Genomic DNA, 26,972 nt, shown 5'->3' on the forward strand with positions numbered 1-26,972 from the left:
TGATTTAAAAGAATACATTATCAGATTTATTTCCTGGCCGTATAAAAAAAATTCTGAACTCAGATTTCTGGGATACCTCTTTGAAAACGATCTCCAAAAACAGGCTCTCCAAAGTGTCCTCAGTGGCAGCAAACTGACATCCTTCGAAGGACTTCTGGTTCCAGATAGCAGATACTGGGCAGAGACAAGTCTCACAGATAAGAGAGGTGACCGGGCCAGATAATAAACACGCTGTTCCTTCTGCCAGTGTTTATTAAGCCTTTCTTCCATGCCCGACACTACTCTGTGCTAGAACTACATCGATAGGAGGCCTTCTAAGGTGGCCTGAAGACAATTCTCAGAGGAAAACTCAATGTTTTCAGTAATGGCAACAACAAACAGAGTTCACAGCCCGTCAGAACGGCTGCTTTTGACGGACAACACTTACTTGAATAGGTTCTTTTATGTTCGTTAGAAAAGACTCCTTACTTAATCGTATTCTATAAATCCAACGATATGAAACTGTGACATGTGTAGACTGTGCTTTGTTTTATAACTGGTGGGTTTCTGGAAGGTTGGGGGAAAATATTTTCAAGCCAAATGCACGAAGGAGAAACTAAGAGCAAGAAACCGTATTCCATTTCTTTCTAAGCACCATTTGCTGCGTGTGTCAGAGTCCCTCCAGGGGCCGTGCTCTGCTCACTCAGAGACACCCCAGATCTCCAGGACCTGTTCACCGGCACGCGGCCTCCCCTGAGGCCGGGGATGGAGCGGCGGCTCCTCCAACCCGGCCTCCTTACCGCTGCCAAGGTTAGTGGTCGTTGCTCCGGACGTACTTGCAAACGGAAAAGGCTTTCCCCATTTCATCATCCTGTTCGTGATCTCCTAGACCCAGTGTTATATTTTTAGGGCACCGCATGGGCCGTAGGGCTCGCCGGCAGCACTGCTGGCAATTTGGAGCGGTTCTACCCTGCGAGACGTCTGCTTAGGTCGAGTCCTATTAATTGCTGGTTCTATACCTCAAAGATGCCAGTCTCCTATGGCTCAACCTAACATGTCGAGAGGAAGAGTAGGTCATGGTTTAGAAAGCCAACCTGGAGCACTGACCTTTCCTCCTCCAAATGACACGACAGAGTGCTCTCCTCTTGGGTAAGAAGCACGTAGAGAAATGGAGACGGTTCGCGGGCCCCACCCTCCACAGGGAGAACCGTGGAAGACCTTGAAAAATGTGCTCAGTTAATAAATCCCCGCCTAGCTGCCCAGTGCTGAGAAGAAAGAGCTCAGCCACTACCGGCCCTGTGGCGGAGCCGGCCACCGTTAATGCCACGAACACCGCGGGGCGGACCTCCTCTGTCCTTGAAGGGGGGTCTTGGGGACAAGAGTCTCACCCTCATATTACCAAGCTGTGGAAGTTAAGGCACAGAATCCTAACGGAGACCTATCGTGATGGTGGTACAGTCCAATTCAGAATGAGTCTCTGAATTCTCTGGAAATTAGCTTCCATTTCCATAGCGCGGATAAGCAAGCCCTGAGTAGTATTCCGTAAGCCAGCTGAGTTTTCAGTGAGAGAAACACTATGACCTCTACCGAACTGGGACCTAAATCCCTGGTCTCCCATCTCCTGTGGGGGTCGTGGTATAGAATCAAGGACCATACAGACCTTTCTTAGAACAGATTCTGTGGTGCTTCTAGATTTGATGCTTCTTAAAAGACATTTAGAGCCTCTCGCCCACATGGGTTCTCCGATGCGCGCTAAAATGTGAACTGTTGTTAAATCGCCTCCCACAGGCACCGCATTCGTAGGGCTTCTCTCCCGTGTGGGTCCTCTGGTGTATGATGAGACTTGAGCTCTGATTAAAGCTCTTCCCACATTCGCCACACTTGTAGGGCCTCTCTCCAGTGTGAATTCGCCGGTGGGTAATGAGGTTTGAGCGGTCACTGAAACTTTTGCCACACTCGAGACACTCATAGGGCTTCTCTCCTGTGTGGATCCTCTGGTGGCTGGTGAGCGTGGAACTCTTACTGAACTTCTTCCCGCACTCAGGGCACTGGTAGGGCTTTTCGCCAGTGTGCGTTCGCCAGTGCGCACTGAAGCGCGAGCTATTGGTGAAACTCTTTCCACACTCACTGCACTTGTGGGGTTTCTCTCCTGTGTGGACTCTCTGGTGCATCAGGAGGCTGGAGCTCTGGTTGAAGCTTTTCCAGCACTCTCCACATTTATAGGGCTTTTCTCCAGTGTGGGTTCTCTGGTGTGCTGTGAGGTTAGAATGATCACTGAAGCCTTTCCCACATTCGGGGCATTTGTAGGGCTTCTCCCCGGTGTGGGTTCTCTGGTGGCAGACCAGGTGTGAGCTTCGGCCAAAGCTTTTCCCACAACGGCCACACCTAAAAGGTTTCTTTTCTCCGATGTGGGCTAACCGGTGGACAGCTAGGTGGGAGCTCTGGCTGAAATTTTCCCCATATTCACAGCATGGATAGGATTTTTCTCCTACGTAGGTTCCCTGAGGACCTATGAATTTCCCTGCGTCTCTTTCTGGAGGGGAGAGTGACCCTCGTCCATCTTCTAAGGGTACCTCCCATTGCTTTTCTGCCCCATATTTGCCTTCCCAGTCTCTCCTCCAGGCAAGGTACTGGGAAACATCCACTTCGGGTCTTTCTAATAATGCCCCCGGCAGTTCTGCTTCCTCTGAAATGTTCTGGCTCGAATTCTCCTCATTCTCTGTCCTTGTTTCAAGATCTGAAAGAATGAGGTGAAACTGCGAATGTAGCGTGTTTTCTGAGCCCAGAAGAACAGAACCGATGAGAAAGCGGCCCTACCGGACGGTCGGAAACAAACTCTTGCCGGTGACACACAGAACACAGTCAGTTTGCCATTAACCAGAAACCGATCATCTGGAACAGGGCTGAACCTCGTTCAAGACAGCAGACTTCCAGATCTCACTCCCTCCCCCAGCTTCTGAACAAGAAGGTGGTGGGGAGGAAGGCTGAGGAAAGGGAGGAGGGCAGGACCCAGGCCCATTTCTTCCTCTCCCCGCCAATCAGATGCTCTGCCCCCAGGCATGGCCCCTCTTCTCCCCACCCACCTGTACTAAAAGGCTACCTTTCTCTTCCAGGCAGAGGGACGAGCCTGACAGTGATTCTGGTCTCTCTCCGTCCCCTTCCTTGCAATTGGGAGGGAGGACTTCTTTGATGAACGAGGAGCTGGGCCCCGTGGCTCAGAAGACCAGCAGTGAAGCCTCTATCCCTGCGGGGCGAGGCTGTGGCCGTCCCCTGCTGCCTGTGGCTCCAACTGGGCTTCAGTGAGGAAGCCCACCGTGGCCACCCATCTGAGCCACACTGCCCAACGGCTCTACAGTTATAAAGCTGTCATTTGATCTCAGCGTCTTACTCTTAGGTTTCTTGGTTGGTCTGGAATCTGAGCGGGGGAGAGCAGTACTATTTATCAGATCTCCTAAACTTCCAACAAAATGACTGAGCCCAACCAAGGAGGGAAGCTCATCTTAACCATGAGAAATTCACCCCTGCAATAAGCTAAGGCTGACTGTTGTTTAATTTGGGGTTGCCAGGGCTCACTTTTTCTATTAGTCTAGTTAAGTGATAGTTAATTATAGTTAAAACTCTGATAGAAACTTAAGAGGGAGGGGAGCCTGGCTGGCTCAGTTGGTAGAGCATGTGACTCTTTATCTTGGGGTCATTAATTCGAGCCCCACATTGGGGGTAGATGTTTACTTAATAAATAAAGGGGGCATTAAAAAAAAAAAGAAATTTAGAGGTGCCTGGGTGGCTCAGTCGGTTAAGCCTCCAACTTTGGCTCAGGTCACGATCTCACGGTTCATGGGTTCGAGCCCCGCCTGGGGTTCTGTGCTGACAGCTTAGAGCCTGGAGCCTGCTTCGGATTCTGTGTCTCCCTCTCTCTCTTTCTGCCCCTCCCCGGCTCGCTCCTGTCTGTCTGTCTCTGTTTCTCTCTCTCTCTCTCTCTCTCTCAAAAATAAACATTAAAAAAAGAAATTTAGGAGGGAAATCATCAACACTAAGGATTTGTTTATATCTATCTAGAAGCCACGGTAACTCAGGAGAGCAGGCTTTCCTGGCTGCCACCTGCTTTTCTGTTCTCCCACATCCTGTGGCTTCAGCACCCCTGCATAATAAACCGGGAAGGCCAAGTGAGTGGGTTCCTCTCCCAGCCCTCGCCCAGTGCTGCCTTGTCCATGTTCGGAATTCCAGATCTGACTTCCTTGTTGGTGCAATACTAGCTTTTGCTCGTTTTCATTCATGTCCCACCTGCACAGGAAGTTTTCCGGAAGTCCCGGGGATCGTCATTCCAAAGCTCTTCACTTCTCTCTGGCCTCGAGACCCCGTCTGGCTGGCGGACTGGAAGTCCTACTCGAGGAAAATCAAGAAGGGACATGGAGTTCTTATGCAATTTGCCTTCTGTTCTTATATCTGGACGTGGTGGGTGAAATGAGAATGGAAACACCTACCAGAAAGATCTGGTTTTCAGAAGAAATCGTTTAGTGAATGACTCAGGAAACGTGCCCCCTTAAGTGAGGAGTACAGGGCAAGGTGTTCATCTATCTTGACAGTAAGTACAATGATGGCGACAATGAAAAGGAACATTTGCTGAGGGCCAGCAAGGTACCAGGATCCTCACAACAGCCCAGTGAGCTAGATACTCTGTCCATTTTACAGATGAGACAGTGGAGGCCTAGGTGTTTAACCAGTTTGCCCAAGAACAGAGAAGTCTTTCAGTGGCAGACTGTTGTATGTAATACGCACAGGGTATGTTAGATGGAAACAAACAACTGGAACTTTACATCACTCGGACCTCTCTTTCCTCCTATAATGGTTACTAATATTATTTCTAGGATGTTGTTACTAAAAGCAGACAGGGAGCAGGCAAGACCCTCAACGTTGTCTTTGTGAGTCACCCTGCACTACTGGCTAAGAAATCGGTCTTAACCTGAGGAGGTCACTCCAGAGTGATAGACAAGAAGCATCTCTCCCGCTTCACAGTCCCTAATGCTTCCCTCGGGCCCTCGTCTCTCCCACTGTCTGTGGCCGCTGTGGGGAGGAGAGCTTACCACTGGGATTCCCCCTCAGAGCCTGGGGGCCACGGCTCTTGGGCTCCTCTCGGGGCTTCTCTGCCAGTTCGCTACCGTCTCCCATCACACCTTCCAGCACGGCCTTCCGGTTCTCTTCGGAGCCCCCTCTATTCCGCAGGAGGCCTCCTGCCACCTCGAAGGCATCAAAGGTGCTGGCAAGGGTCCAGGGGCTCATGAGGGCGTCCATCTCACGATAGAAGGGGCAGGTGCCCGGGGCGTGCGTGCTCCTGGCTTTGCGGTAGTGGGTCTGGAGGTTTTTGAACCGGTAGCGACACTGTTCCAGGGTCCGCGGGAAGCCGCGCTCCCGCAGCCGCTCGGCCACCAGCCGGTACACCTGGCGGTTCCGATGGCAGGTGCGCAGTTTCTCGTGAATGTAGGGCTCACCGAGAATCCCCAGGAAAATTTTGGTTTCTTCGTAGCCCCAGTGCACACCTGGAGGAGAGGTACAGAGGTGAGCTGAGACGGTGCTGCTGGTTGTGCGGAGGACAGCAGGAGACCCCCCCACTCCCGCCACAGCATCTCGGTGATTTCCGGAGAAACAGTCAAGCGGGTTTTCCTCTGTGATGGGACTCGATCCGACAATATGCACACGTTTATTTTTACACTCATACACATGACTCTTACATAATGGTTCTTCCTTTTTCTCGACTGCACACAGGAACAAAGGGCTGTCCCATTTGTACATAAAAATAGCCTTTCCTTGCCCTTTCCAGACGACTACAGTGTGCCCTGAATCCCCACGGCACCCCCGAAATAACCGGTCGCGGCGAGCTTTTCTCCAAACCCCGCTGACAGCGAGGGCCCTCCCAGCTTGCTCACGACAAGGACTTACCAGCCGGACTCCGAAACAGGGCTGGGATTCCAGGGCTTCCAGACACTTCTTCGACCCCCAGTTCTTCCCCGTCAGAATCCTCTGTGACGGCTCCTAAAGGCCCTTCTTCTACAGATGCTGTTGTGTGGCCGGGGTCCGGCCCCTGCTTCTCTGCCCTGCCTTCCGACACAGCCTCGGCCAGCACTGCCTCCTCCTGTCCCCAGCGGCGCCCCTGAAGCTCGGCGTGCTCCACATCACAGGCCCTGTGCCCGAGAAGAGCCCCTGCCACCTCTGGAAGGGGGGTGGCGGCCCGTGGGCACATCAGGGCGTCCATCTCACGATAGAAGGGGCAGGTGCCCGGGGCGTGCGTGCTCCTGGCTTTGCGGTAGTGGGTCTGGAGGTTTTTGAACCGGTAGCGACACTGTTCCAGGGTCCGCGGGAAGCCGCGCTCCCGCAGCCGCTCGGCCACCAGCCGGTACACCTGGCGGTTCCGATGGCAGGTGCGCAGTTTCTCGTGGATCCAAGACTCACTGAGAATTCCCAAAAAAGTCTTGGTTTCCTCATAGCCCCAGTGCACCCCTGCCACCTTCTCATCCTCCAGGCCCTGCAACTCCAGCTCGTCCCACATCTTGGCTTTTCTCAGGACGGGCACGCGGCCAGGCTGGCCTCTCCCCCCGCCCGCTGCGGAGTCGCTGGCGTTCTCCTCTCCGGGACGCTGAAGATCACGCCTCCGTGGGTCCTCCTCCTGCTCCACGTGGGAGCTGACACTGGGTAGGGGGGTTGGCAAATCTGTTTGCAGAGGGAGACACACAGAAGATACAGTGGTTTGGTGACTCTCATCCCAACCACCTTATATGCCAGGGGAGATACTATTCATTTTTTTTTAAGTCTGAAGGGATTCTCGGGAAGCCTCAGTAAAAGTAGTATTCAGGCTGCGAGGGAACAGTAAGAAAAAACTCCAGGCCCAAATCTAGACCTACACATGCACGTACACCTGTCCTGAAGCAAATAAAATTCAGGCTCCCACCAGAGACTTTACTGACCGTCTTCCTAAGATGGTCAGTAAATGTCAATACAATATTCTCTCTGGGTTCTAGAAACTCATCCTTGAGAGCACTGACTTTGGTATTAGATTATGGGTCTCTTTTCAAGCAGAATTGAGGGCTTTGAACAATATGGTCCCAAAAAGGTCTGGGGTAGTGAACACTACAGATAACGCCACGGCTAACTTTGTACAGGAAAACGGCGCTCTTACCCGGCGAGACCTCACTTGCAGATTTCTCCCAACTTCTTTCCAGGTGGTTCCTCCATCCAGGTCCTGGCTGCCTCCGCGCCGCCTGGGAGATGTACACGGCCACATCGCCGAATGTCACCAACTCCTGGGAAAACATAACACCCTGTTCAAAAGGTGCCGCCTTGGGACAAAATGCCTCCCTACACGGCCTTCATCAGAGGGCAGGTGACAAAAAAGGCTGAGGAGAAACTAAAAAGTGAGTTTTCTTTGACTTTTAAAGGCAATAAAGGACGGGGAGGGAGCGGGGGAGAGAAAGAAAAGCCAGAAAGAAGCTAACATTTACGGAACGCCAGGTGCGCTGTGCCAGAGAGTTTCACACTTGCTCAGTTATACAGTCAGTATGTGGCAGAGCCAGGATTTGAACGCAGGACTCTCTGACCCTGAGGCTTTTGTTCCCTCCACGCCCCCACAGTCCTGCACACCATGTGGGCAAGACTCGGATATGGAAAGAAGGAAGTAACTATTCCTTTTAAGGCAAACGTGCCAATCAGCATGATCTTACAATCTCGGGCTCAAGGAAAAGAATGACTTAATACCATTCCTCACCTTCCAGACGGAGGGGGTGTTCAGCAACACCTGTTCAGCTGTGGTGCTGCCTTCCAGACGGAGGGGGGGTTCAGCAACATTTTTCTGGCTGGTGAAATTCTGGAGCCTAATCTACAAAGTTACGGAGAACCCCCTCCACCACCGCTGGGTAAAATTCTCTTGGCATTTCTGCTGAGCAAAAGAGTTGGCGGCAAAGGGCCCCCACTTGGATAGTGAAAGGCGTCCTAAGTAAGAGAAAGATCTGGCTCACCTGGGGGCTGTGCATCATCCCCTGGTCACCGCCGCCCTCCTCCACAGAAAGACCCAGAGTTCCAGGACCAGGCGGGCCTGTGGGGAAGAGAAAGGAGCCGTGAGGAGACCACGTTTCTCAACTCCTCCTGAGGACGGGCCCAACTTAGTTCTGAAACAGAAGAGTCTTCCCCCTTCTCTTGGTGTCTGCTCTGTCCCAGCAAAGAAAGTTGGTGAAAAACCAAAGTGAGGAGAGTTCCCAATTTTCCCCTTCCATATCCATCCAGGTTACTGATGCAGTTTCATGATTTTCTTCTTCAGTTCTGATAACACATCTGCCTCATCCAAATTGGTCTGGGACACATGTACCTGTCCTGAGAATTTCTGTGCTTGGATTTGACCCCACCTTGCGCTTTCTCCACCAGCCAGACCTAAAATCTGTGCCCAACCTACTGGGACAGGAACCTCACTCACACAAGGAGAGGTACCACAGGCTCCGCTGGGTACTTTTACAAAACATGCCCACCAAGGCCCTTCCTCCCTTCGGAGGTACCTGCTGAGGATCCCCCAAGCCTCACTTCACCTGCCCCATCCTCCCACCTTCGGCACTCTGAGGGAACTTACCCACCCTCTCCCCAGACTGCTGCTTCTTACCGCTCCTGTGCAAGGCTGGGAGTTCCTCTTCGGGACTGTGATGCCACTGTTCTTCCGGTTCTGGCTGTGAGTTCTTCACCACTGCCTGTGACAGACACATGAATCCTGTCTGTGCTTGCTTGAGATGGATGTCTTGGGAAGCTAGTATTGATCCTAAGCGTTCCTTCTCCTCTGAGCATACCTCCTGTCCCTGTTCAAGGACTAGAGGGGTCGAAATTCCGTAGGCACTAAAACTTAACTATCCCAAGATGCAAAGAAGCAAAGGAGGAAATCAGTCTCCTGCAAATCACTGCAGTCCAGTAAGGAGTGTGGATGTGCAAAAGACTAACAGATAAGGTCTGGATCCCAGGCTCACTGCAATCTGCCCACCAGCTCTCCTGAGGCAAGACTCAGCCAACCAAACATATAGCTGTTTTTCAATAGGACCCAAAGGTGCAATACTGGCCATAAAGACCAGTGAAGCCACTTGTGTCAGGCTGGCTGCTGACGAATGAGAGCTGTTCTCCAAAAAGAAACCAAAAACCAACCCACCCACCCACAAACCCTAGCTTTTCTGTCCTTCTGTGTGCTCCTCCTCGCCCGGAGTGGTGTTCAAGCCATTTTAAGCAATTCTCTTACTTAACGGCAGGGCCCCACACTCAGAGCAAGCGCTGTTACGCATTCTCGGAAGAGTCCGTCTGAGCGTGGAAGGAAAGCCGTAGCCACCAGGCCCAGGGAATGAGCAAATGCCACTTTGCCACGAACAGCAAAGTACGGCACATCACCCACACTGCTGGCAAACCAAGGGCGCTCTCCCACTTCCCCCTGCTTTACCCAGAACAAGGTGCTCGCTTTTCACCTGGAGCCCCCGTCTCCCGGGCTCTTTCTGCAAGTCTTCCACCAGGGCCACGGCCTCCTCTCCACTCTCTGGATGCTTCTGTCTAACCCAGAACTGGATCTCCCGAGGAAGGACAGCCAGGAACTGTTCCAGCACTAGCAACTCCAGGATCTGCTCTTTTGTACACTTCTCTGGTCTCAGCCACTGATGACAGAGCTTCCGGAGTTGGATGAGGGCCTCCCGGGGTCCTGATGCTTGTTGATAGCAGAAATGCCAAAACCGCCGGCAGGAGGTCTCTGGTCCAGGGTCGCTCCTTTGGGAAATTTCCTGCTCCCAGTGGGAATCGTCTTCCAGCTTCACTCTTTGAAGCTCTTCTCGCGCTCGAGGAGTCTGGACTTGTGGGTCCCCAGCTACGGCCATCGTTCAGCTCACGGAAGAACCTTGCCACTGGGCTCTGAAGCTCAGAGCTCTTCCTTTACCTCAACGGGGAGCTACCATCAGATAGGAGTCACTAAGGAGAACTCGAAATTCTAGAGCCACGGATAATACATTACAGAGTGAATGCTAGTGACCATCACAAGTGTCAGCCCAGCAGGACTGAGGTGAAGAAAAGAGCCTTTGTATCCTCCCCTCCCCATGTCCTGGTGCCCGTGGAGTCTGGCCCTGTGTCACCGGGGAAGCAGCTCCAGAAGTTTAAGAGGAGGGTCAAGAGCGGGTGATCTGATTGGAAAGTAGGGGGGCTTGAGGCTGTGTTTGCACAGCAATTTACTTGAGGCCGAGATGTCACTCATCCACACTGACGAGTGAGGATGGACTGGAGAAGACAATGGGGACAACAAGCCGCCCACCCTCCCAAGCCACCGGTCTTCGGAACTAGGGTGTGACAAAGTCAATGTGGCAGGACAAGTACGAGAGGGCGCACAAGGTAGCAGCACCTTGGAGAGCAGCAGCCGGGTGGAGCTGGCTCTAACCTTTCAGAGATTCAAAGGGTCCAACCTCTAAACTGCCCTCACCTCTGGCTGGTCACCCCACTCGGGATTCCTCAGCCCTGGAATAACTCTCTCCCAAACAGGGAGATTTACCCTGGTTACGATTACAAGCTTTAAGAGCAGAGATACTAAAAACAGACCCATACGGGATGTCAGGGCTGGCAGGAAAGTTAAGAAATACTTGGACTTCAACTCCCTCAAAGCTGGGCAATCGTGGCTCAGAGACCCCCAGAGACTTGCCCAAGGTCACATGGCTGGTGTCTGGCAGGAAATAAACAGGGGCTCAGCCCCTTGACCGTGGACTGGGGGACTGGCCCGCAGAGCGTGACTTACACCGGAAGGTTACTCTGCTCCGCGGGCGACCTTCTCTGGAAGCCTTATGGGGTAAATGCGGGCCCTGGGGACGGGGTCGCCTCGGCGGCTACAAGGCCAGAGTCCTCCCCGCCGAGTCCGGTGGGCGGCGCGAAGGAGGGCGCCGCCAGCACGAGGGCCGCATCTCGCCCGGGGGCCGCTCGCGGGGCGACGGGGCCTGGGCCCGAGACGGCGGGACCCTGGGTTTCGGTCCGGCCACGCCCACCCGACGAGGGCGGCTAGGGCCCGAGGTGACAGCGGCGCGCGCCAGCCGAGGCTCTGCGACGCCGGGGGGCCGGGGCCCGTGGCACCTTCTCCGCGGTCGCACAACGTCCCCAAACGACCCTCGAACCCCCAGCCCGGACCCGGAGTCCTGGCGTTCGGACTTCCACTAAACACCGGAAGCGGAAACGCGATCCCCAGAAGGACTGGGTTTTGCCAGACTCCATTTCCCATAGGCCTCCGTGCCCGCAGACTGACAACAGCACTAGCCAATAAAATGTGAGAACGGCCTAGACGTCTGTGTTTCAGACGAATCGCTGATGAGGGGTGGGACTTTACTGCACGCGGGATCTGGGAGTTCAGAGCCACAGCCTGGAACAGACCCAGCGGAGGTGATGTGGTCCTACCCGCTCCCCGACTGCCGGGGGCCCTGAGAGAGGGAGAGCCTTTGGGGGCCCGGGGTCTGCGAGTGCACCGCCGAGACTCCAATTCAGATTTTTCGCCACTTAAGAAAGTACTTTTCCGGCATGGTTGTCCACTATGGCAATGCTTTACCACCACCACCACCACCACCCCTCCACACACACACACGTCCACCACACACCCTCATTTCCTGCGTGCACAGCCCTGGGAGATTTAAGGTGAATACTTTGACAAGATGAATACTATTGACGCTTATTCATTCCAACAATCAGCCGTGGAACATTAACTTTGGCCCAAGCCAAACACTCCCTCCTCCTAAGGAATGCAGGCCAGCAGAGGATGCATTTTTATGTATTTATTTTTTAATTTATTTTTTGTATCTCTAGGTCCAACTTGGGACTCAAACTCATGACCCGAGATCAAGAGTGGCATGCTCCAATGACTGAGCCAGCCAGGCGCCTCTGGTGGATGCAATTTTAAAATGCTGCCCCGAACAACCCACATATCTCCAATGCAGTGTGGTAAGTGCTAAAAGGTGCCTTCAAAGAATGTGGCTGGAAAGAAATACTGGAGAGCGACTGGGAGAGCCCAAGAGGGTAGAAGGTGCGGCCTCAGGGGAAGGGGGCAGGAAACTGCATTTTATTGAGCACTTACATTGCATATTTTCTCTGGTTTGGATCTGATAATGAATCCTGCATAGTAGGCCTCACTCCCTCTTTAACAGATGAAAGGTCCAAAATTCAATTAAAGGTGGGTGAAGCTGTGATTATTCCCACAGAAGGGGCAGCCTTGGGGGGGGGGAGGGGCAGGCAAGGGAAACACAGGATGGCAAGAGGGGCTTTCCAGAAAGCCCTAAGTCCAATTGTGAGTCTGGGCCAGGAGAAGGCTTTGGGTTCCCACCATCAAGTCACGGAGAAGCTTTGCTTTTATGCATTTTCTATTAGTTTAAGATTTCCCTTGAAAAGAGGTTCCTCTGTTGTTGTTGGTTTTTTTTAACGTTTATTTATTTTTTGAGACAGAGAGAGACAGAGCATGAACCGGGGAGGGTCAGAGAGAGGGAGACACAGAATCTGAAACAGGCTCCAGGCTCTGAGCTGTCAGCACAGAGCCCGACGCGGGGCTGAACTCACGGTCCACGAGACCATGACCTGAGCCGAAGTCGGCTGCTTAACCGACTGAGCCACCCAGGCACCCCTCCTCTGTTTAAAAAAAAAGGAATAAAATTTAAAATTACTAATCCACGTCCCTGCCCTATTACCTTAACTCAGGGAGCTCCTGAGCACATGGAACTTCCACTGGAAGCAAAATCAAGCAGGGAGAGTGTAGCCCCAAACACAAGTCATATCGACCATCAACACCAAATCCAGTTCTTGAAGGGAGAAGACACGCATACATGTCCTCAAGCTGTGGGCCACGCCCCTCAAAGAATGGGACTAAAGGACCCCCAAAAGTCTACACACATGAGATACTTTCCCACTTGTGGCCTCCTGGTCCCTCAGAGGACAGTTGTCCTCAGAAACCTAGGCAGGTGCATTTTTTGGTGAAAGCAGGCTACGTCTAGGTCAGAGTTAGCAATACTACCACGGATAGGGTTTTAGTGTTCTCTGCCATACAGAGTGATCGACCTCCTCTGAGCAGCCTTCTGGAGTGGGCACAGCAAGCACTGTCATCAGTTTTGCAGATGTGGAAAATGAGGCTTCCGGAAGTGATTTGCCTCATCATAATGCTGGTTAGTGGCACAGGTGTGTCTAGAACCAGGTCTGGCAGGTCTCTAGGTTTTTTAAGTTTATTTTGAGAGAGAGAGAGAGAAAGAGCATGCTTTGGGGGGAGGGGCAGAGAGAGGGGGAGAGAGAGAGAGAACCCCAAGCAGGCTCCACGCTGTCCGTGCAGAACCAGAAGCGAGGCCTGATCCCGAGAATGGCGAGATCACGGCCTGAGCCAAAATCAAGAGTCGGTCATTCGACCAGCTGAGCCACCCAGACGCCCAACAGGTCTCTTTGGCTCGCAACCCACCATCCACTATGTCACAGATGCCAGGACACGAGTGGGAGGGAGACACAGGAGCCAGCAACTCTGAAGGCAGCGCCATTTGGGACAGCTAGGAGCGGCAAATGTCTGCACGTCAGTTTCAGCAAGCGTTTGGTTTCTGGATCCCTGATGTATTTAGAAAAACATTGCACAGAGGTGTTTAGAAGCAGTGCATAAGGGGACAAGGATTTCCAGGTGAAGGAGATAAAAGCTTATCCTCCAGGAATTCGACAGATGACAGCCACATATAATGAGTGGAGACTATGTTCCCTAGGCCCACTGGACCATCCATCCAACTCATTTAACCAGTGATACTAACGTACCTGCGCAAGGAGACCTGTCCAACAGGGAAACCTGGCAGAGTTAACAAGGCCATCTTGGGCACTGAGCAGACAGCATGGGGGGACACGGATAACAAGTGGTTTTGAAGCCCAGCATCTGTCCCCGGAGGGGCTCGTGGCTGGCGTCTGCCTGTCCCTCACATGACCGCTTCCTTTCATGTCCGGCTGCTCAAGCACTCTCTAATCACAAAGCCACCCTTGCAGTCACTCAAGACCAGGAATAAGGGGTGCTCTGAAGGAGGCTTGTGATAGGAGATCCCCCTCCATAAATTAATAACTGGAGTTCTAGATTCTCTTGGTCTCTTGGAAGTTGAGTTAGCAGGAGCCTGCCACCCAGGGTCCGGTCACCTCTGGGTAGCTGGGGAAATCCAGTCTCTGCACCAGAAAGGCCGGGGACCAGAACTCTGCGGTCAATTGGCCAAAGGTGCCCCCGCTGAGGCCTCCTGGCAGGCACGCCTGCCCTCAGACGCCAACAGTGTAAACAGGCAGTGGAGACGCTGTGTCTGCCAGGGCCCGGGAGCTCCGGGGGCCCGGGTGGTGTTTCCTTGGAGCCGGACTCCCCACCCCACAGCCGTTCCACAGCTGGCTCGGGCCTGCGAAGGGATGGAAAGTTATCAGAGCTGGGACACTGGAAGAGCCAGCAGGAGAGGGGGAACCGGGGGCAGGTAGGCCCTAGAGCCACAGCCCCTGCTGACACCAGAGGCATGAGCTCAGTTGCACCAGTGGCTGGGTGGAGAGCCAAAGGGGATTCGCCACCAGCCGTCACCCCCCACCAGGCGAGGAAATCCTCTGTCTCAAAATCTGACCATTGTCCATACAATCCTACTTCCACTTCCTCTGGGGCCTGGGGCTGTGTTATCAAATCATGAGAGTGGAAAAAGGAAGGGCCCTGATATTCTGTCCAGAAATTTGAAATAGCTTAACGGGGCCCGCCCGGGCAACAGGAGAGGTTAAAATGGCCGTGCGTGTGAAAAAAACTCCAGGACTGTCCGGGAGGGACTGTGAGTGCGAGCCCAGCATCCTGGGTCCCTGCCGAGCTCCCTGTGAGGAGACAGGACTGCAAAGTCAGGGATAAGGGGCTGGGAAGAGCCACCACCGGTCACGTGGCCCCGTGCAAGGCAGGACCAATTCCAGTTGTGGGATCTTCTTGCTACCAGCTACAGGGAAGCCTCGTAGCCAGTGTTGTTTGCATTTCAGTGTTTGGTTCTTTTCTCCATTTTTTCCCATGGGTACTTCTCAGGGCTTTAATAACACAGTGAAATAAAGCAGCAGGTGCCGGGCAGGTTACGCACCGGACTCCCCTCTGAGCCTCCACTCCCCCAGCCCCGAAGCGGGGATACGGACCTGCCTCACAGGGTTGTCAAGATCAAGTGAGGCGTACGTGTAGAACGTAGCACAGAGCCGGTGCACAGCAGCTGCTCCCTGGGTTGTTACTGTAGGCTAGTGTGGCTTATCATAAAGTATAAAAATGCAACCCAAAGGGAAGAAAAATTCCATGAAAAAAGAAGTCTCTTTATGACTTGCCTCATACTGTAAAATGTCTACTAAAAGTCAAGGGGCGGGGGGGGACTGGTGGCCCAAGTGTCTAGAACCAGGTCTGTCCAGCTCCCAACACTCCCTCTACTGTGCCAAACGTGAGAACAGGGACAGGGTGACAAAGTACTGCTGGGCGTGGACCTGAGGGGCCTCTGGGATGTGGCGGTGCTGTTTCTCGGTCTGGGTGCTGGTTACATGGGTGTGTCCAGTTTGTAAGAGTGCCGTGAGCATACACTTTTGTGCACTTACCTGTGTTTTGTATTTTAAAATGTATATATTAGGGGCGCCTGGGCGGCTCAGTCGGTTAAGCGTCCAACTTCATCTCAGGTCATGATCTCGTGGTCCGTGAGTTAGAGTCCAGCATGGGGCTCTATGCTGACAGCTCGGAGCCTGGAGCCTGCTTTGGATTCTGTGTCTCCCTCTCTCTCTGCCCCTCCCCTGCTCACATTCTGTCTCTCTCTCAAAAATAAATGAACATTAAAAAAAATTTTTTTTTAAACGTATATCTTAAAACAAGGGGGGGTCTCAGGATATGTCATATGAACGCACTAGGATCAAAGGGTAAGAGTGAGATGAGATACAGTCTCCAAGTCCCATTGCTTGTCCAGACAAGAGAAACATTGCGTACTAGACTCAGCTACAGGAAAGAACATGCCTAGTTTCCCACTGGCTTCTGACATCAGTACAGGTGTGATCATAACACATAGAAGGCAGAGGGGCAGAATCATGTCTGAGGCTCTGAGGTTGGACAGTGCTTGGGTGCAGGACGCAGGGTGAGGTCTGCCAGAGAAGAGCAGGGAAGGCCTCATGAAGGAGACGGTACCCAGACTGAGTTTTCAGAAACGTGCAGGTGTGCCCTCGGGAGGCCAGGCATCCCGGAACAGGGGACAGCGGGAGGACAAGGCAGGCCCTGTGGAGCACATTCAAGGGGAGCGGCCAGGGGGTGAGGATGGTCAGGGTACAGAGCTTCCTCAGAGGCCCGTCGGGAAGGCTTCATCTGCGCTCCAAGGAACACAGCCTTTCTGTAGGAAGGGGAGCCCTGGGGGGGTTAAACTGGGTTGTGAAGGGCTCACACTCAGGCTGGCTACAGTTGAGGATGAAGAAGGAGGCAGGGAGGGAGCCTCCTGGACATGCTGAGTCTAAGGCTGTAGGAGACTGGAAAGCAGGGGTGGGGGAGTGACTGAGGGGGCGAGGCCCTGACCGGGAGAGAAGCGGCCGCTGGCGCAGGAGGAGATGGCCTACTGCTACCCTGAACGGTGGCTCTCGGCTGAGCCTGGAGGAAGTGAGGGTGCCACGGGCAAGCTTGTTGCTCTGGGGCCGGACGCTGAGGGAGGCCACACCGGACAGGTTCGGGGTTCTCAGGGAAGGTGAGCCAAGCTGGGTTCTGGGAACGGCCAAAGCATGCAAGGAGGCCCCTGAGGGCCCAGGAGAGGGGAGTGAGCAAGTCACGGAGAGGACCTGCTGAGTTGGACACGGGGGACTCCCCGAGGGTGAAGCAATTGCTTTTTTTTTTTCACCATTTATTCTAAATTTGAAATTTGTCCCTAAATTTGTAACTGTCCCAAGGCTGTTTCCATGAAACAAACATGATAAAACCTCAATCCCTAGATGCATGTGCATTTAGGGGAAACAGCCTTTGTTACAGAGGTGTGACTGAATCACAGGCAAAGACCTGGCCGAAGGAAATCTGCTGGGGGGCCGAAGCAGTCCCCCTCAAGGGGCCTGGGGCTTCCTGACGTCTTCCAGGGAAGAAGGCTGTGCCCTTGCCTCCCGCACGGAGCCGCACGAAGGCCAGTGCATGCTGAGCGCCCCCTGCCTCCACAGATCCGCTCCAGGGGCAGGCAGGACAGGAAGTGACGGACTCTCAACCTTTCTAGGACCACAGACTGTCATCTCCCAACCTGATCTTCTGTCCCTTTTTTTCCTAAGATATTTTGTGTCCCTACTAGGTAGACAGGAGTAAAAAAAAAAAAAAGTTTTGCAAAGCTTAATATCAGCTCTTTTCTTGAGACTTAGAGGAAGAGAGCGCTAGTATCTTCTATGACCCAAATCCCAGAATTTGGTATCAGCTGGAAAACCACCCTATCCATCCAGACAGGTGGGATTATTCCTCCTACGAAAACTTCATGGAGTTTTCCTAGAACCTAGTACCCAACACCGTGATGGTACTTAAGTCCTCAATGTTTGCCAAATAAATGAATGATGGGGATTTCATGGCCTACGTGGCTTGGTTTAACAACCATCACTGCCTAGTTTAGAAACATCCCCCTTGTGTCTAAACTAGTTGATTCTGGATAGAGATGATTCCCAACGGCCTCCTTAGGAGGCCGCTGGCTTCTTAGCCAAACCTGCCACTCCATCTTGGTTGACAGACTGGATGCAGAGTCGGCAAAGGACGGTGGACAGGTGTGTGCACCGGTCAAGCACACAGATCTTGGTTCACCCAAAGGTGTGTTCTTTGAAGCCACTGACTTTGACTCCCTGAAGGTCTTGGGCCACTTTTGGCCTAGGGCAGGAGGTGAGTGGGTGGGAAGTGAGGTGTGTGGGTTTGCTAATAGTCCGGTCCACATCAGAAGGCAGACACAGGAAAAGAATGAGACTATTTTATTAGGCAATGTTGAGCATCCGTTCTCTAAGAACCAAGGCCCGTTGTGAGCACAGGCTCCATGCGCTGGAGGAGGTGGTTTCATATTTCCCAGAAACACTTTATCTGCTCTCCTCTTCCTTATAACAACCCCCTTGACCTGCTACCATCCCCTGGTCTCTACGGTTTCAAGGCTCGAGGACCCAACCACAAAGCGCTGGTAGCATCCCCAGACCAAGGATGACACCTGTTAGGACAGCCCCTGATTCAAGCTCACATCCCTCCGGGGGACAGACTGTGTGTCCTCAAAATCAACACTTCCTTAAAAATATGAAAGTATACAAAAGCTACCAGACAGAATTCTACCTCTGCATATAGAACATAAAAAATAGAAGAACGGGAATGGCCAGTGCATAGAGATGATCTGGGGGCTGTTTATCTGTGGGGGTGAAGACACAGGCCCCCCTGAAGAGTGCAGGGCTGTTCCACCCTCGATGAGACAGAAACCACCATCGGCCAGGGGTAGGCAGTGGGGGTCCCCAACTTCACTTCCCACTCAAAAACCAAAACTCCACAAAAACCAGTGCACTCCCCCAGCAGCCGACTTCCCACGGGACAGTAAGCAGAGACACAGGCAAATGTGTACATCCCCGTTTATACCCTTCCTGGCAGGCCCTGTTCAGCTCTTAACCAACGGAAAGCCTACCAGGACGCTGGTTCCAGGGCGTACAGCCTGGTGTTTAGGTGTTCCTGACGCTTTCTACAAACAGAAACGGCCTTTGCCTTCACGTGGAGGACCCAGAGCTGGACAAGCCCATCCACCCTGACCTGCAATCAAAGCCCAGGACGCACGCCAGGAAGAGTGCGTTTGGACCGGGCGCCCTGGCCTGCCAGCAGCTCGGGGTCAAGGCACCTCAACCCAGCGAGGTGGGGACGAAACCACCAGCACCTGTGGACCGTATTTCCGAGGACTCAGCCTGGGCTGGGGGCACGCGGTCTTCCGTTCCACATGCGAAACACCCCACCCCGTCCCACTAGAGAGGGGACCGAGGCACAGAGCACCGGGACGCAGGACGCCAGTCGCGCCTGGAAACGAAGCGGTGAGAAGACCCGACCCTCCGTCCCCCTGCCCTGTTCTGGGGGTTCGCCTGCGACCACCGGGGTGTGTTAGAGACGGGGACGGGGGAGGGCGAGGTCCCCGCAAAAGTCCCCAGAGACCGCTTAGGGAGCATGGCTCTCCCGGAGGGACCTCGGCGTCCCGGGGCCCTTCTGCCGCCTCAGCCCAGCTTGTCCTTCACGTGAGTCCTCTGATGGGTGATGAAGTTGGAGCTGTTGCTGAAGCCCTTGCCGCAGTCGGGGCACTTGTAGGGCTTCTCCCCGGTGTGGGTGCGCTGGTGGACGATGAGCACCGAGTTCCAGCTGAAGCCCTTCCCGCACTCGGGGCAGCGGTACGGCTTGTCGCCCAGGTGGGCTCGCTGGTGCATGACGAGGACCGAGCCGCGGCTGAAGCTCTTGCCGCACAGGACGCACCGGTAGGGCCTCTCGCCCGTGTGCGTCCGCCGGTGCGCCGCCAGCTGGGAGCGCTGGCCGAAGCTCTTGCCGCAGTCGCCGCAGCGGTGCGGCTTCTCGCCCGTGTGGATGCGCTGGTGCTTGACGAGGTTGGAGCTCCAGCTGAAGCTCTCCCCGCACGTCAGGCACTCGTAGGGCTTCTCGCCCGTGTGCGTGCCCTGGTGCGCGATGAGGCTGGAGCTCTGGCTGAAGCTCTTGCCGCACTCGCCGCACTTGTAGGGCTTCTCCGGCAGGTGCGTCCTGCGGTGCGTGGCCAGGTTGGAGCTGCGGCTGAAGCTCTTGCCGCACTCGCCGCACCGGTAGGGCTTCTCGCCGGTGTGCGTCCTGCGGTGCGTGATGAGCGCCGAGCTCTGGCTGAACCTCTGCCCGCAGTCGGGGCACCGGTAGGGCTTCTCGCCCGTGTGGATCCGCTGGTGCCGGATCAGGTTGGAGTTGTAGCTGAAGCTCTCCCCGCACTCCTTGCACGCGTACGGCTTCTCGCCGGTGTGGATGCCCTGGTGCGTGTTAAGGCTCGAGCGGTTGCCGAAGCTCTTCCCGCACTCGGGGCACGAGTAGGGCTTCTCCCCCGTGTGGGTCCGCTGGTGGGCGATGAGGTTGGGGCTCCTGCTGAAGCTCTTGCCGCACTCGGCGCACTGGAAGGGCTTCTCCCCCGTGTGGATCCTCTGGTGGGTTATGAGGTTGGCGCTCCGGCTGAAGCTCCTCCCGCAGTCCCTGCATTTGTAAGGCTTCTCCCCCGTGTGCGTGGTCTGGTGTCTGCTGAAGTTGGAGCCGTCGCTGAAGCTCTTCCCGCACTCGCCGCACTTGTAGTACTTCTCCCCCGTGTGGGTCCGCTCGTGCGTGATCAGGTGGGACTTCCGGCTGAAGGTCTTCCCACACTGCGGACACTCGTAGGGCTTCTCCCCCAGGTAGGTGCCCTGAAGGCCGATGAGCCGTCCCACCTCCCGGCCCTGGGCCGCCACCTCCCTGCGGCCCCCGGCCGGGGCCCCTCCCCGGCGCCCCCCGGGGCCACGGTCTCTCTCCAAGTCGCTTTCCCAGCCAGGCCGCTGAGTGCCCGCCCCGTCGGGCCTCTCCGGCAACATCTGCCCTGATTCCGCGTCCTCGAACACATCTTGATTGGAGTTCTCCCCATCCTCGCTCTGGATCTCAAAATCTGAAACAGGGAAGAAAAACACGTTTCTTCAATTTGTACTCAACCTCTTGTAATGATGAGGAAAGGAAAGGAAAGCAGAGTGAAATCTTTTACCAACTAAACTTTGTTTTCAAAGCAGGCTCCATGCTTGGGGCACCTGGGTGGCTCAGTCAGTTAAGTGTCCAACTTGGGCTCGGTCACGGTCTCCCAGTCCCTGAGTTTGAGCCCCACGTGGGGGGTCTGTGCTGACAGCCTGGAGCCTGAAGCCCGCTTCAGATTCTGCGTCTCCCTCTCTCTCTGCCCCTCCCCTGCTCACGCACGCTCTCTCTCTCTCTCTCTCTCTCTGTCACAAAAATAAACACTAAAAAAATAAAAATAAATAAAGTAGGTTCCATGCCCAATGCGGAGCTCCAACTCACAACCCTGAGATCAGGAGTCACACGCTCTACTGACTGAGCCAGGCAGGCTCCCCTAAAATTTAAACTAATGAAAATGAAGAGGCCAAGGAATACTCAAAACTTTTAAAAAACCACGTGGATTTCTGGGGCGCCTGGGTAGCTCAGTCAGTTAGGCGTCCGACTTCAGCTTAGGTCATGATCTCATGGTTCGTGAGTTCGAGCCCCTCGTTGGGCTCTATCCTGACGGCTCGGAGCCTGGAGCCCGCTTCAGATTTTGTGTCTCCTTCTCTTTCTGCCCTGCTTGCGCTCTCTCTCTGTCTCACAAAAATAAAAAAAATGTTAAAAAAAAAAAAAAAAGAAAGAAAAGAAAAAAACCAGGCTGATTTCCTTTCCTTCTGATTATCTGGTTGTCAGACCTCATACCCATGTGGTAATCACCCAGAATTTCTAAGACTTAAAGATTCGGGTCCCACATCTATATCTGTTTCTTCACTGGGAAATGAAGTCAGGTGGGGATGTGAAAATCCTAATCAAGGGAAAACAACAGGGAACACAATGACCCCCAAAACTCACCAAGGTGCCATATGCCTAACAAGTGCTCAATTAAATTTGGTGAATGAATGAATACGTTTTTCATTGGTGCCGGAGAAATTTCCCTAAAACTCAGTCTCTTTTCAGGGGTGCCTGGGTGGCTTAGTTAAGCATCCAGCTCTTGGTTTCAGCTCAGGTCGTGATCTCATGGTTTCATGAGTTCGAGCCCCGCGTCAGGATATTCTCTCACCCTCTCTCTCTGCCCTTTCCCCACTCACGCTGTCTCTTTCTCTCTCTCAAAAATAAATTAAAAAGCTTTTTAAAAAAAAAAAGATTATATAATAATCTCATGCATCACACTATGGTGTTAATAATCGAACTAGATTTTAAGACAGATGAGATAACAGGGCCTCTGCAAAAACGACTTCCAAGTGTCTATATAGATGACTGGAAGCAAGTGGGCAGTTAAAAGAGCCCTAAAATTTCTCTGCAGTAGAATGGACCTCCCATCAGTAATACAAAGTATCTACCTTCCAGAAACTTGTCAAACTACCGCCCAGTCCTTATCAAACATTTGGGTGAAAGAAGTCATTCGGGAGGATCCCCGAAAAGACATGCATTCCCTTCCTTAACGGAGACTCTGAAGTCTATCCCAGGATCAAACCAGAGCAGTGGAGAGCCGTTAGCCTGGATCGCACTGTTCTGATTCTCGCAGAACTGAACCGTGTGTTGATTTAATGACTCTGGCCGATAGTCACGAGCAGTCTGAGAAGTGTCATCAGAAATTAATGGCTGTCGGGAACGTTACCACTGCCAGGAAGTTGTTGGCAACATTGTTTATACCACACAATGTCCTCTTGATGAGCGAGAAGGAAATTTCCCTGTAACCGAAATTCCCAAAAGAACCACTCTCTGATCAACACATTTGTGTTTGCCTCAAACCTCTGGTGATGGCTCCCCCTCTCTGCCTTGCCTGCTTGGAAGCTTGGAGCCAAAAGCTCAGAGAAAGAATACTGGATGTTTGTCCCGCCTGCAATCTGTTCTTTCATCTCATTTTCCCCTCCCATTATTTTCTTTTTTGCTATAATTTCCTTGTGCCCCTTTCTTTTTTCTTTCTTTTTTCTGTTCTTTCTTTCTCCCTTCCTTCCTTCCTTCCCTCCCTCCCCTTTCTTTCTCTCTCTTTCTTTTTGGCTAATCTCCGTAACGTTCCAATTTTAGGACATGTGCTACTGAAGCGAGCACCCTTGTGCAGTTTCCGTAAGCTGTCTTTGATTCTTTTTTGGAATTCTGTAGGGTACAGAAGTAAATCAATGATTTATTGATAAGGATGACAGGCTGATTATCCCTAACACCTAACTTAAGACCTCCAGAAAAGAGCAGATCCATCCAGAGCAGGGAAGACAATTAGTAAAATAATTATACAAAGTCCTAGTGACATTTCCATGACTGAAGCTAAGAAATCGTTTATTTAATTTTTTTTTAACGTTTATTTATTTTTGAGACAGAGAGAGACAAAGCATGAACGGGGGAGGGTCAGAGAGAGGGAGACACAGAATCTGAAACAGGCTCCAGGCTCTGAGCGGTCAGCACAGAGCACGACGCGGGGCTCGAACTCACAGACCGCGAGATCATGACCTGAGCCGAAGCCGGCCGCTCAACCGACTGAGCCACCCAGGCGCCCCAGAAATCGTTTATTTAAAGTTAGATGCTTGATTCCATGATTATGAGTTTCTGCAAGGTAAGGTAAATTTCCGTATGTGCACATGATCAAATCTGCCACGCATCCCTCAGGGAGAACCCGGGTTCCAGCCGTGCCATCAGTCAATACTGGCTGAGACTGTATTTAAACTCACAGGTAGACATAAGGGTACATTTCATGCTCACTAACACACACTCTGCTGGTAGTGTGGGAGCCCCTACACCTGCCCTCTGGCCCCAGGTCTCCAGGGACCGGGGCAGGCGTGAGGGGCCCGGTGCATGTTCCCACGAGGCCAGGACCAGGAGTTCTGCACGTCCTCGGTTTCCTGCAACGGTTTCCCAAGGTTCTAGCACAGAGGTCTGCCATCACCACTCTTCTACAAGGTCCTCCAGGCAGACGCCCTGCCCTGGTTTATTTTCGGCAAGCCAACACTACCCAAGACATGTTTTTAAAATGACTTTACTAGTTGTTCTCTTCTGAACAAGGACACTAGCTAATAAGCTTTTCCGCTGCCTTAAAATCAGAAGAACTGGTTGGTGTGTTCTGGAACGAGCTCAGAAGCAACAGGGAAGATGAACAGAACCCAAACTCCATTTGCAGTGAGATTAGGGAGCAGATTAATCTGCAGACACCAAAATACATACAAGGGCTTCCAAAAACAGCAGAGACTGGGCAGAGGCCGAGGAGGCAGGAAGTGAAGAGAATAAACATGGAAGGTGGGTGCGGGGGGAGTGGGGGGGGGGGACTAAGGGCAACGGATCTCAATAAGCTCAGAAAGTCACTTCCTGAAGGTAAGGGACTCACCCTCAAGAGCAACAGTGCATGTGGGACCTGGGCAAGCGGGGCTGGCTTCGGGAGGTCAGGCTGCAACCAGAATCACCCACATGAGCCACATATGCAGGGAGCGTCTGTTTCTGCGAAGCGGAGAAGGAGAGAGCCTCTGACCCTCACATTAATCATGGGAATTATTCCTGAGAAAGCGACATAGGTCACACGTTAAAACAACACTAAGCAAAGCAACTGCCCGTAGGAAGGCCGGCTGCGAAGTGAACGGTCGAGAAAGAGCTGGAGCGACAAAGAGCCGGAGCGGTGGCGGCAGGGCTCCGGGAGGCAGGGGAAGTCCGGAGACGAGAGGCCAAGATGAGGACACAAAGGAAAAGAGGCAGACGGGAAAGCTCAGAAAGGGGGAAGGGGGACCCAAATGAGAAAAGCAGTGAAAAGAAGGGGACAGAGAGGACGAGGGGATTAAAGAGAAGGGCGGAAACGGACAAAAGGAGAGGCCACACGCACAGAACTGGGGTTAGCGAGGAAAGGGAACTAAACCAAGGAACAGAACAAACACTAAAAGTGTAACCTATGAAGCTACGAGGACCCTTGAAAGGTGCGCTGTGTCAGGAAAACCAGCCCAGAGTGGTTAGCGATGAGACAGGGGACAACAAGGCCCCAATCACTCACATGGGGGAGGAGAACCAGCTGGGCTGAGACTTCTCCACGGGGACATTCAGCGCCTCAGGCGGCAAGAGCCGAGAGGCAGCCCAGGAAAGCAAAGGTGGGCGGGGGATCTCGTGTTCAACAAAACCCCCAAGGATCAGGCCTGCAGACAGACAGCGCTGAATCTGCACAAAGTCACAGAATGTGGGTCCTAGGAGCCCTTCTTGAAGAAACTACCAGGAGGTGAGCTTCGGTCAACCAAGAGATGAAGGCAACCCTGGAGCCAAAGGGCTGGGGATGAACGCCTGATAGCAAGTCTCACACTACTGGGGCGATTACGATGAGAAAAGAGAACGTCAAGGTTACAGAGCGGTGCAGAAGTGATACTCTAGCCAAAATCGGGGCTGAGAGAAGGTGGGTGGGAGACGGGACGTGTTCACGGATTGCCTCATCTGGATACCCAGGAATTCAAAGCGCATCACGAAAAATTGGCAAATTGTGCACTCGAAGTGTGTCTTTATCAGTACAAAAGCGGGCGCCTGGGTGGCTCGATAGGTTAAGTGTCTGACTTCAGCTCACATCATGATCTCGCAGTTCGTAAGTCAGGCCTTGTGCTGACAGCTCAGAGCCTAGATCCTGGAACCTGCTTTGGATTCTGTGTCTCCCTCTCTCTCTGCCCCTCCCCTACTCGCCCTCTGTCTCTCTCAAAAATAAGTAAACATTTAAAAAAATTTTTTTAATAAATAAACATTAAGGAGCGCCTGGCTGGCTCACTCAGTGGAGCGTGCGACTCTTGATCTCGGGGTTGTGAGTTCAAGCACCATGTTGGATGTAGAGATTACTTAAAAAAAAAAAAAAAAAAACTTGAAAAAATCTTAAGATTACTGACTAAAATCAGGGGTGGGGAGGAGAGGGACTATCTTTGCCAGATGTTAAAACCTATTACCAAATCTCAAGAATGAAAATATAAATTGACAATAAGACCAACAAAGCAACACAGTAGTAACTCTAGAAATAGACTCAAGGACATGTGAATTCAGAATTTGATGCAGGTGTCACATGAAAAGACAGACGAGTGGAAGGGAAACAAAAATCCGTATAATGACTCTGGGACTTTAACGTATGATAAAGGCAGCCTCTCAAATCCGTGGAGAAGAGACACGACATTGAGTAAATGAGGCTGGACGACTGATTAGGCCACATGCAAAAATCTGAGTTGGATCCCATACCAGGAAAAATCCCAACTAGATCGAAGATTTAAATGTAAACAAAACAAAAACAGTGTCAAACAATTAGATGAAAATATGAGAGAATTCCCTTATAATAGGAAAGCTTTTAAATTTTTTTTAACGTTTATTTATTTTTGAGACAGTGAGAGACACAGCATGAACGGGGGAGGGGCAGAGAGAGAGGGAAATAGAATCGGAAGCAGGCTCCGAGCCATCAGCCCAGAGCCCGACGCGGGGCTCGAACTCGCGGACTGCGAGATCGTGACCTGAGCTGAAGTCGGACGCTTAACCGACTGAGCCACCCAGGCACCCCTAGGAAAGCTTTTAAAAGTGATGCTTAACTTTATGTGATTATCTTCTATCACCTCATTACACCCCCTCCCGCCGTCTGCAGCTCAAGAACCAGTCCTACCCCCCTTTACTGGACAAAGAGGCAAGACTGTGATATTCCAGGAAAGGCCAGAGGAGGGATGGGAGTTCTTTAAAAGCTGCTCTCTGATAGCAGAGAGGCACAGGAGCCATTCTGAAGGACAGAAGAGTGGCCCTTCCAGTGATCTGCCTTCACAAGGGCCTCCACGGGAAACACAATCACCAAGGTGGGAAGGATGAAGGATCCTGGCCCCTTCCGAGCATCTCCTCAAGAAAGACGGGCACGGGTGAAGTCAAAAGAGTACAAAGTAGGGGTGCCCGGGTGGCTCCGTCAGTTAAGCGCCCAACTCTTGACCTCAGCTCAGGTCTGGATCTCAGGGTCGTGAGTTCAAGCCCCGCGCTGGGTTCCACGCTGGGTTCCACACGCTGGACATGCAGCCTACTCAAAAAAAAAAAAAAAGTACAAAGTAGAGTGCATTTGAGCTCAGGCAGCTCCCTCCTTTTTTATTGGTGGCCAAGGAAGAGCATGAAGATTCAGAAACGGCTAGGTCAGATGCACGGGGAGTGTCTTCACCAGCACGTGATGCGTGGGTGGGGCGGGAAGAGCCGGTCCGGGCTGGGAATTTTCTTTCCAAAGGAACTTCACGAGTCGACGTCGTATCTTCTATTACAAGATGCCAAAAGGAGCATATTCTGCGGATGTGACTGCAAA

General features: G+C 52.8%; 2 protein-coding genes and 1 long non-coding RNA gene across 5 annotated transcripts in view; 1 reads left to right on the plus strand and 2 right to left on the minus strand.

The window, feature by feature from the left end:
• On the minus strand, positions 1-11,157 carry LOC122468226 (zinc finger and SCAN domain-containing protein 20-like). 2 transcript variants are annotated; one of them, XM_043554690.1, is made up of 8 exons: positions 9,453-11,157; positions 8,615-8,699; positions 7,983-8,059; positions 7,148-7,271; positions 5,914-6,681; positions 5,061-5,513; positions 4,261-4,359; positions 1-2,716 (listed from the first exon to the last, which is right to left on the minus strand). In XM_043554690.1, the coding sequence occupies exons 1-8, from the start codon at positions 9,849-9,851 to the stop codon at positions 1,695-1,697; spliced, it is 3,027 nt and encodes a 1,008-aa protein (XP_043410625.1). In that variant the 5' UTR covers positions 9,852-11,157; the 3' UTR covers positions 1-1,694. The 2 variants fall into 2 exon arrangements, with proteins under 2 accessions (XP_043410625.1, XP_043410624.1); XM_043554689.1 differs by having other exon boundaries at positions 4,261-4,362.
• Positions 4,388-18,687, plus strand: LOC122468229. Of its 2 annotated transcripts, XR_006293166.1 has the most exons (5): positions 4,388-4,561; positions 6,494-6,663; positions 7,191-7,382; positions 11,803-11,937; positions 18,578-18,687. It is a non-coding gene; the product is annotated as an uncharacterized LOC122468229 (long non-coding RNA). The 2 variants fall into 2 exon arrangements; XR_006293167.1 differs by lacking the exons at positions 11,803-11,937; positions 18,578-18,687 and adding an exon at positions 8,282-8,621.
• The window catches only part of ZSCAN2 (zinc finger and SCAN domain containing 2), a 21,348-nt gene continuing 12,286 nt past the window's right edge, over positions 17,911-26,972 (minus strand). The window contains exon 3 of the mRNA XM_043554691.1: positions 17,911-20,624. Coding sequence (XP_043410626.1) covers positions 19,183-20,624 — 1,442 coding nt within the window. The 3' untranslated portion in view covers positions 17,911-19,182. The remainder of the gene's footprint in view (positions 20,625-26,972) is intronic.

The sequence above is a fragment of the Prionailurus bengalensis genome, chromosome B3 (genome assembly GCF_016509475.1).
Source record: "Prionailurus bengalensis isolate Pbe53 chromosome B3, Fcat_Pben_1.1_paternal_pri, whole genome shotgun sequence".
NCBI classification, from domain to species: Eukaryota; Metazoa; Chordata; class Mammalia; order Carnivora; family Felidae; genus Prionailurus; species Prionailurus bengalensis.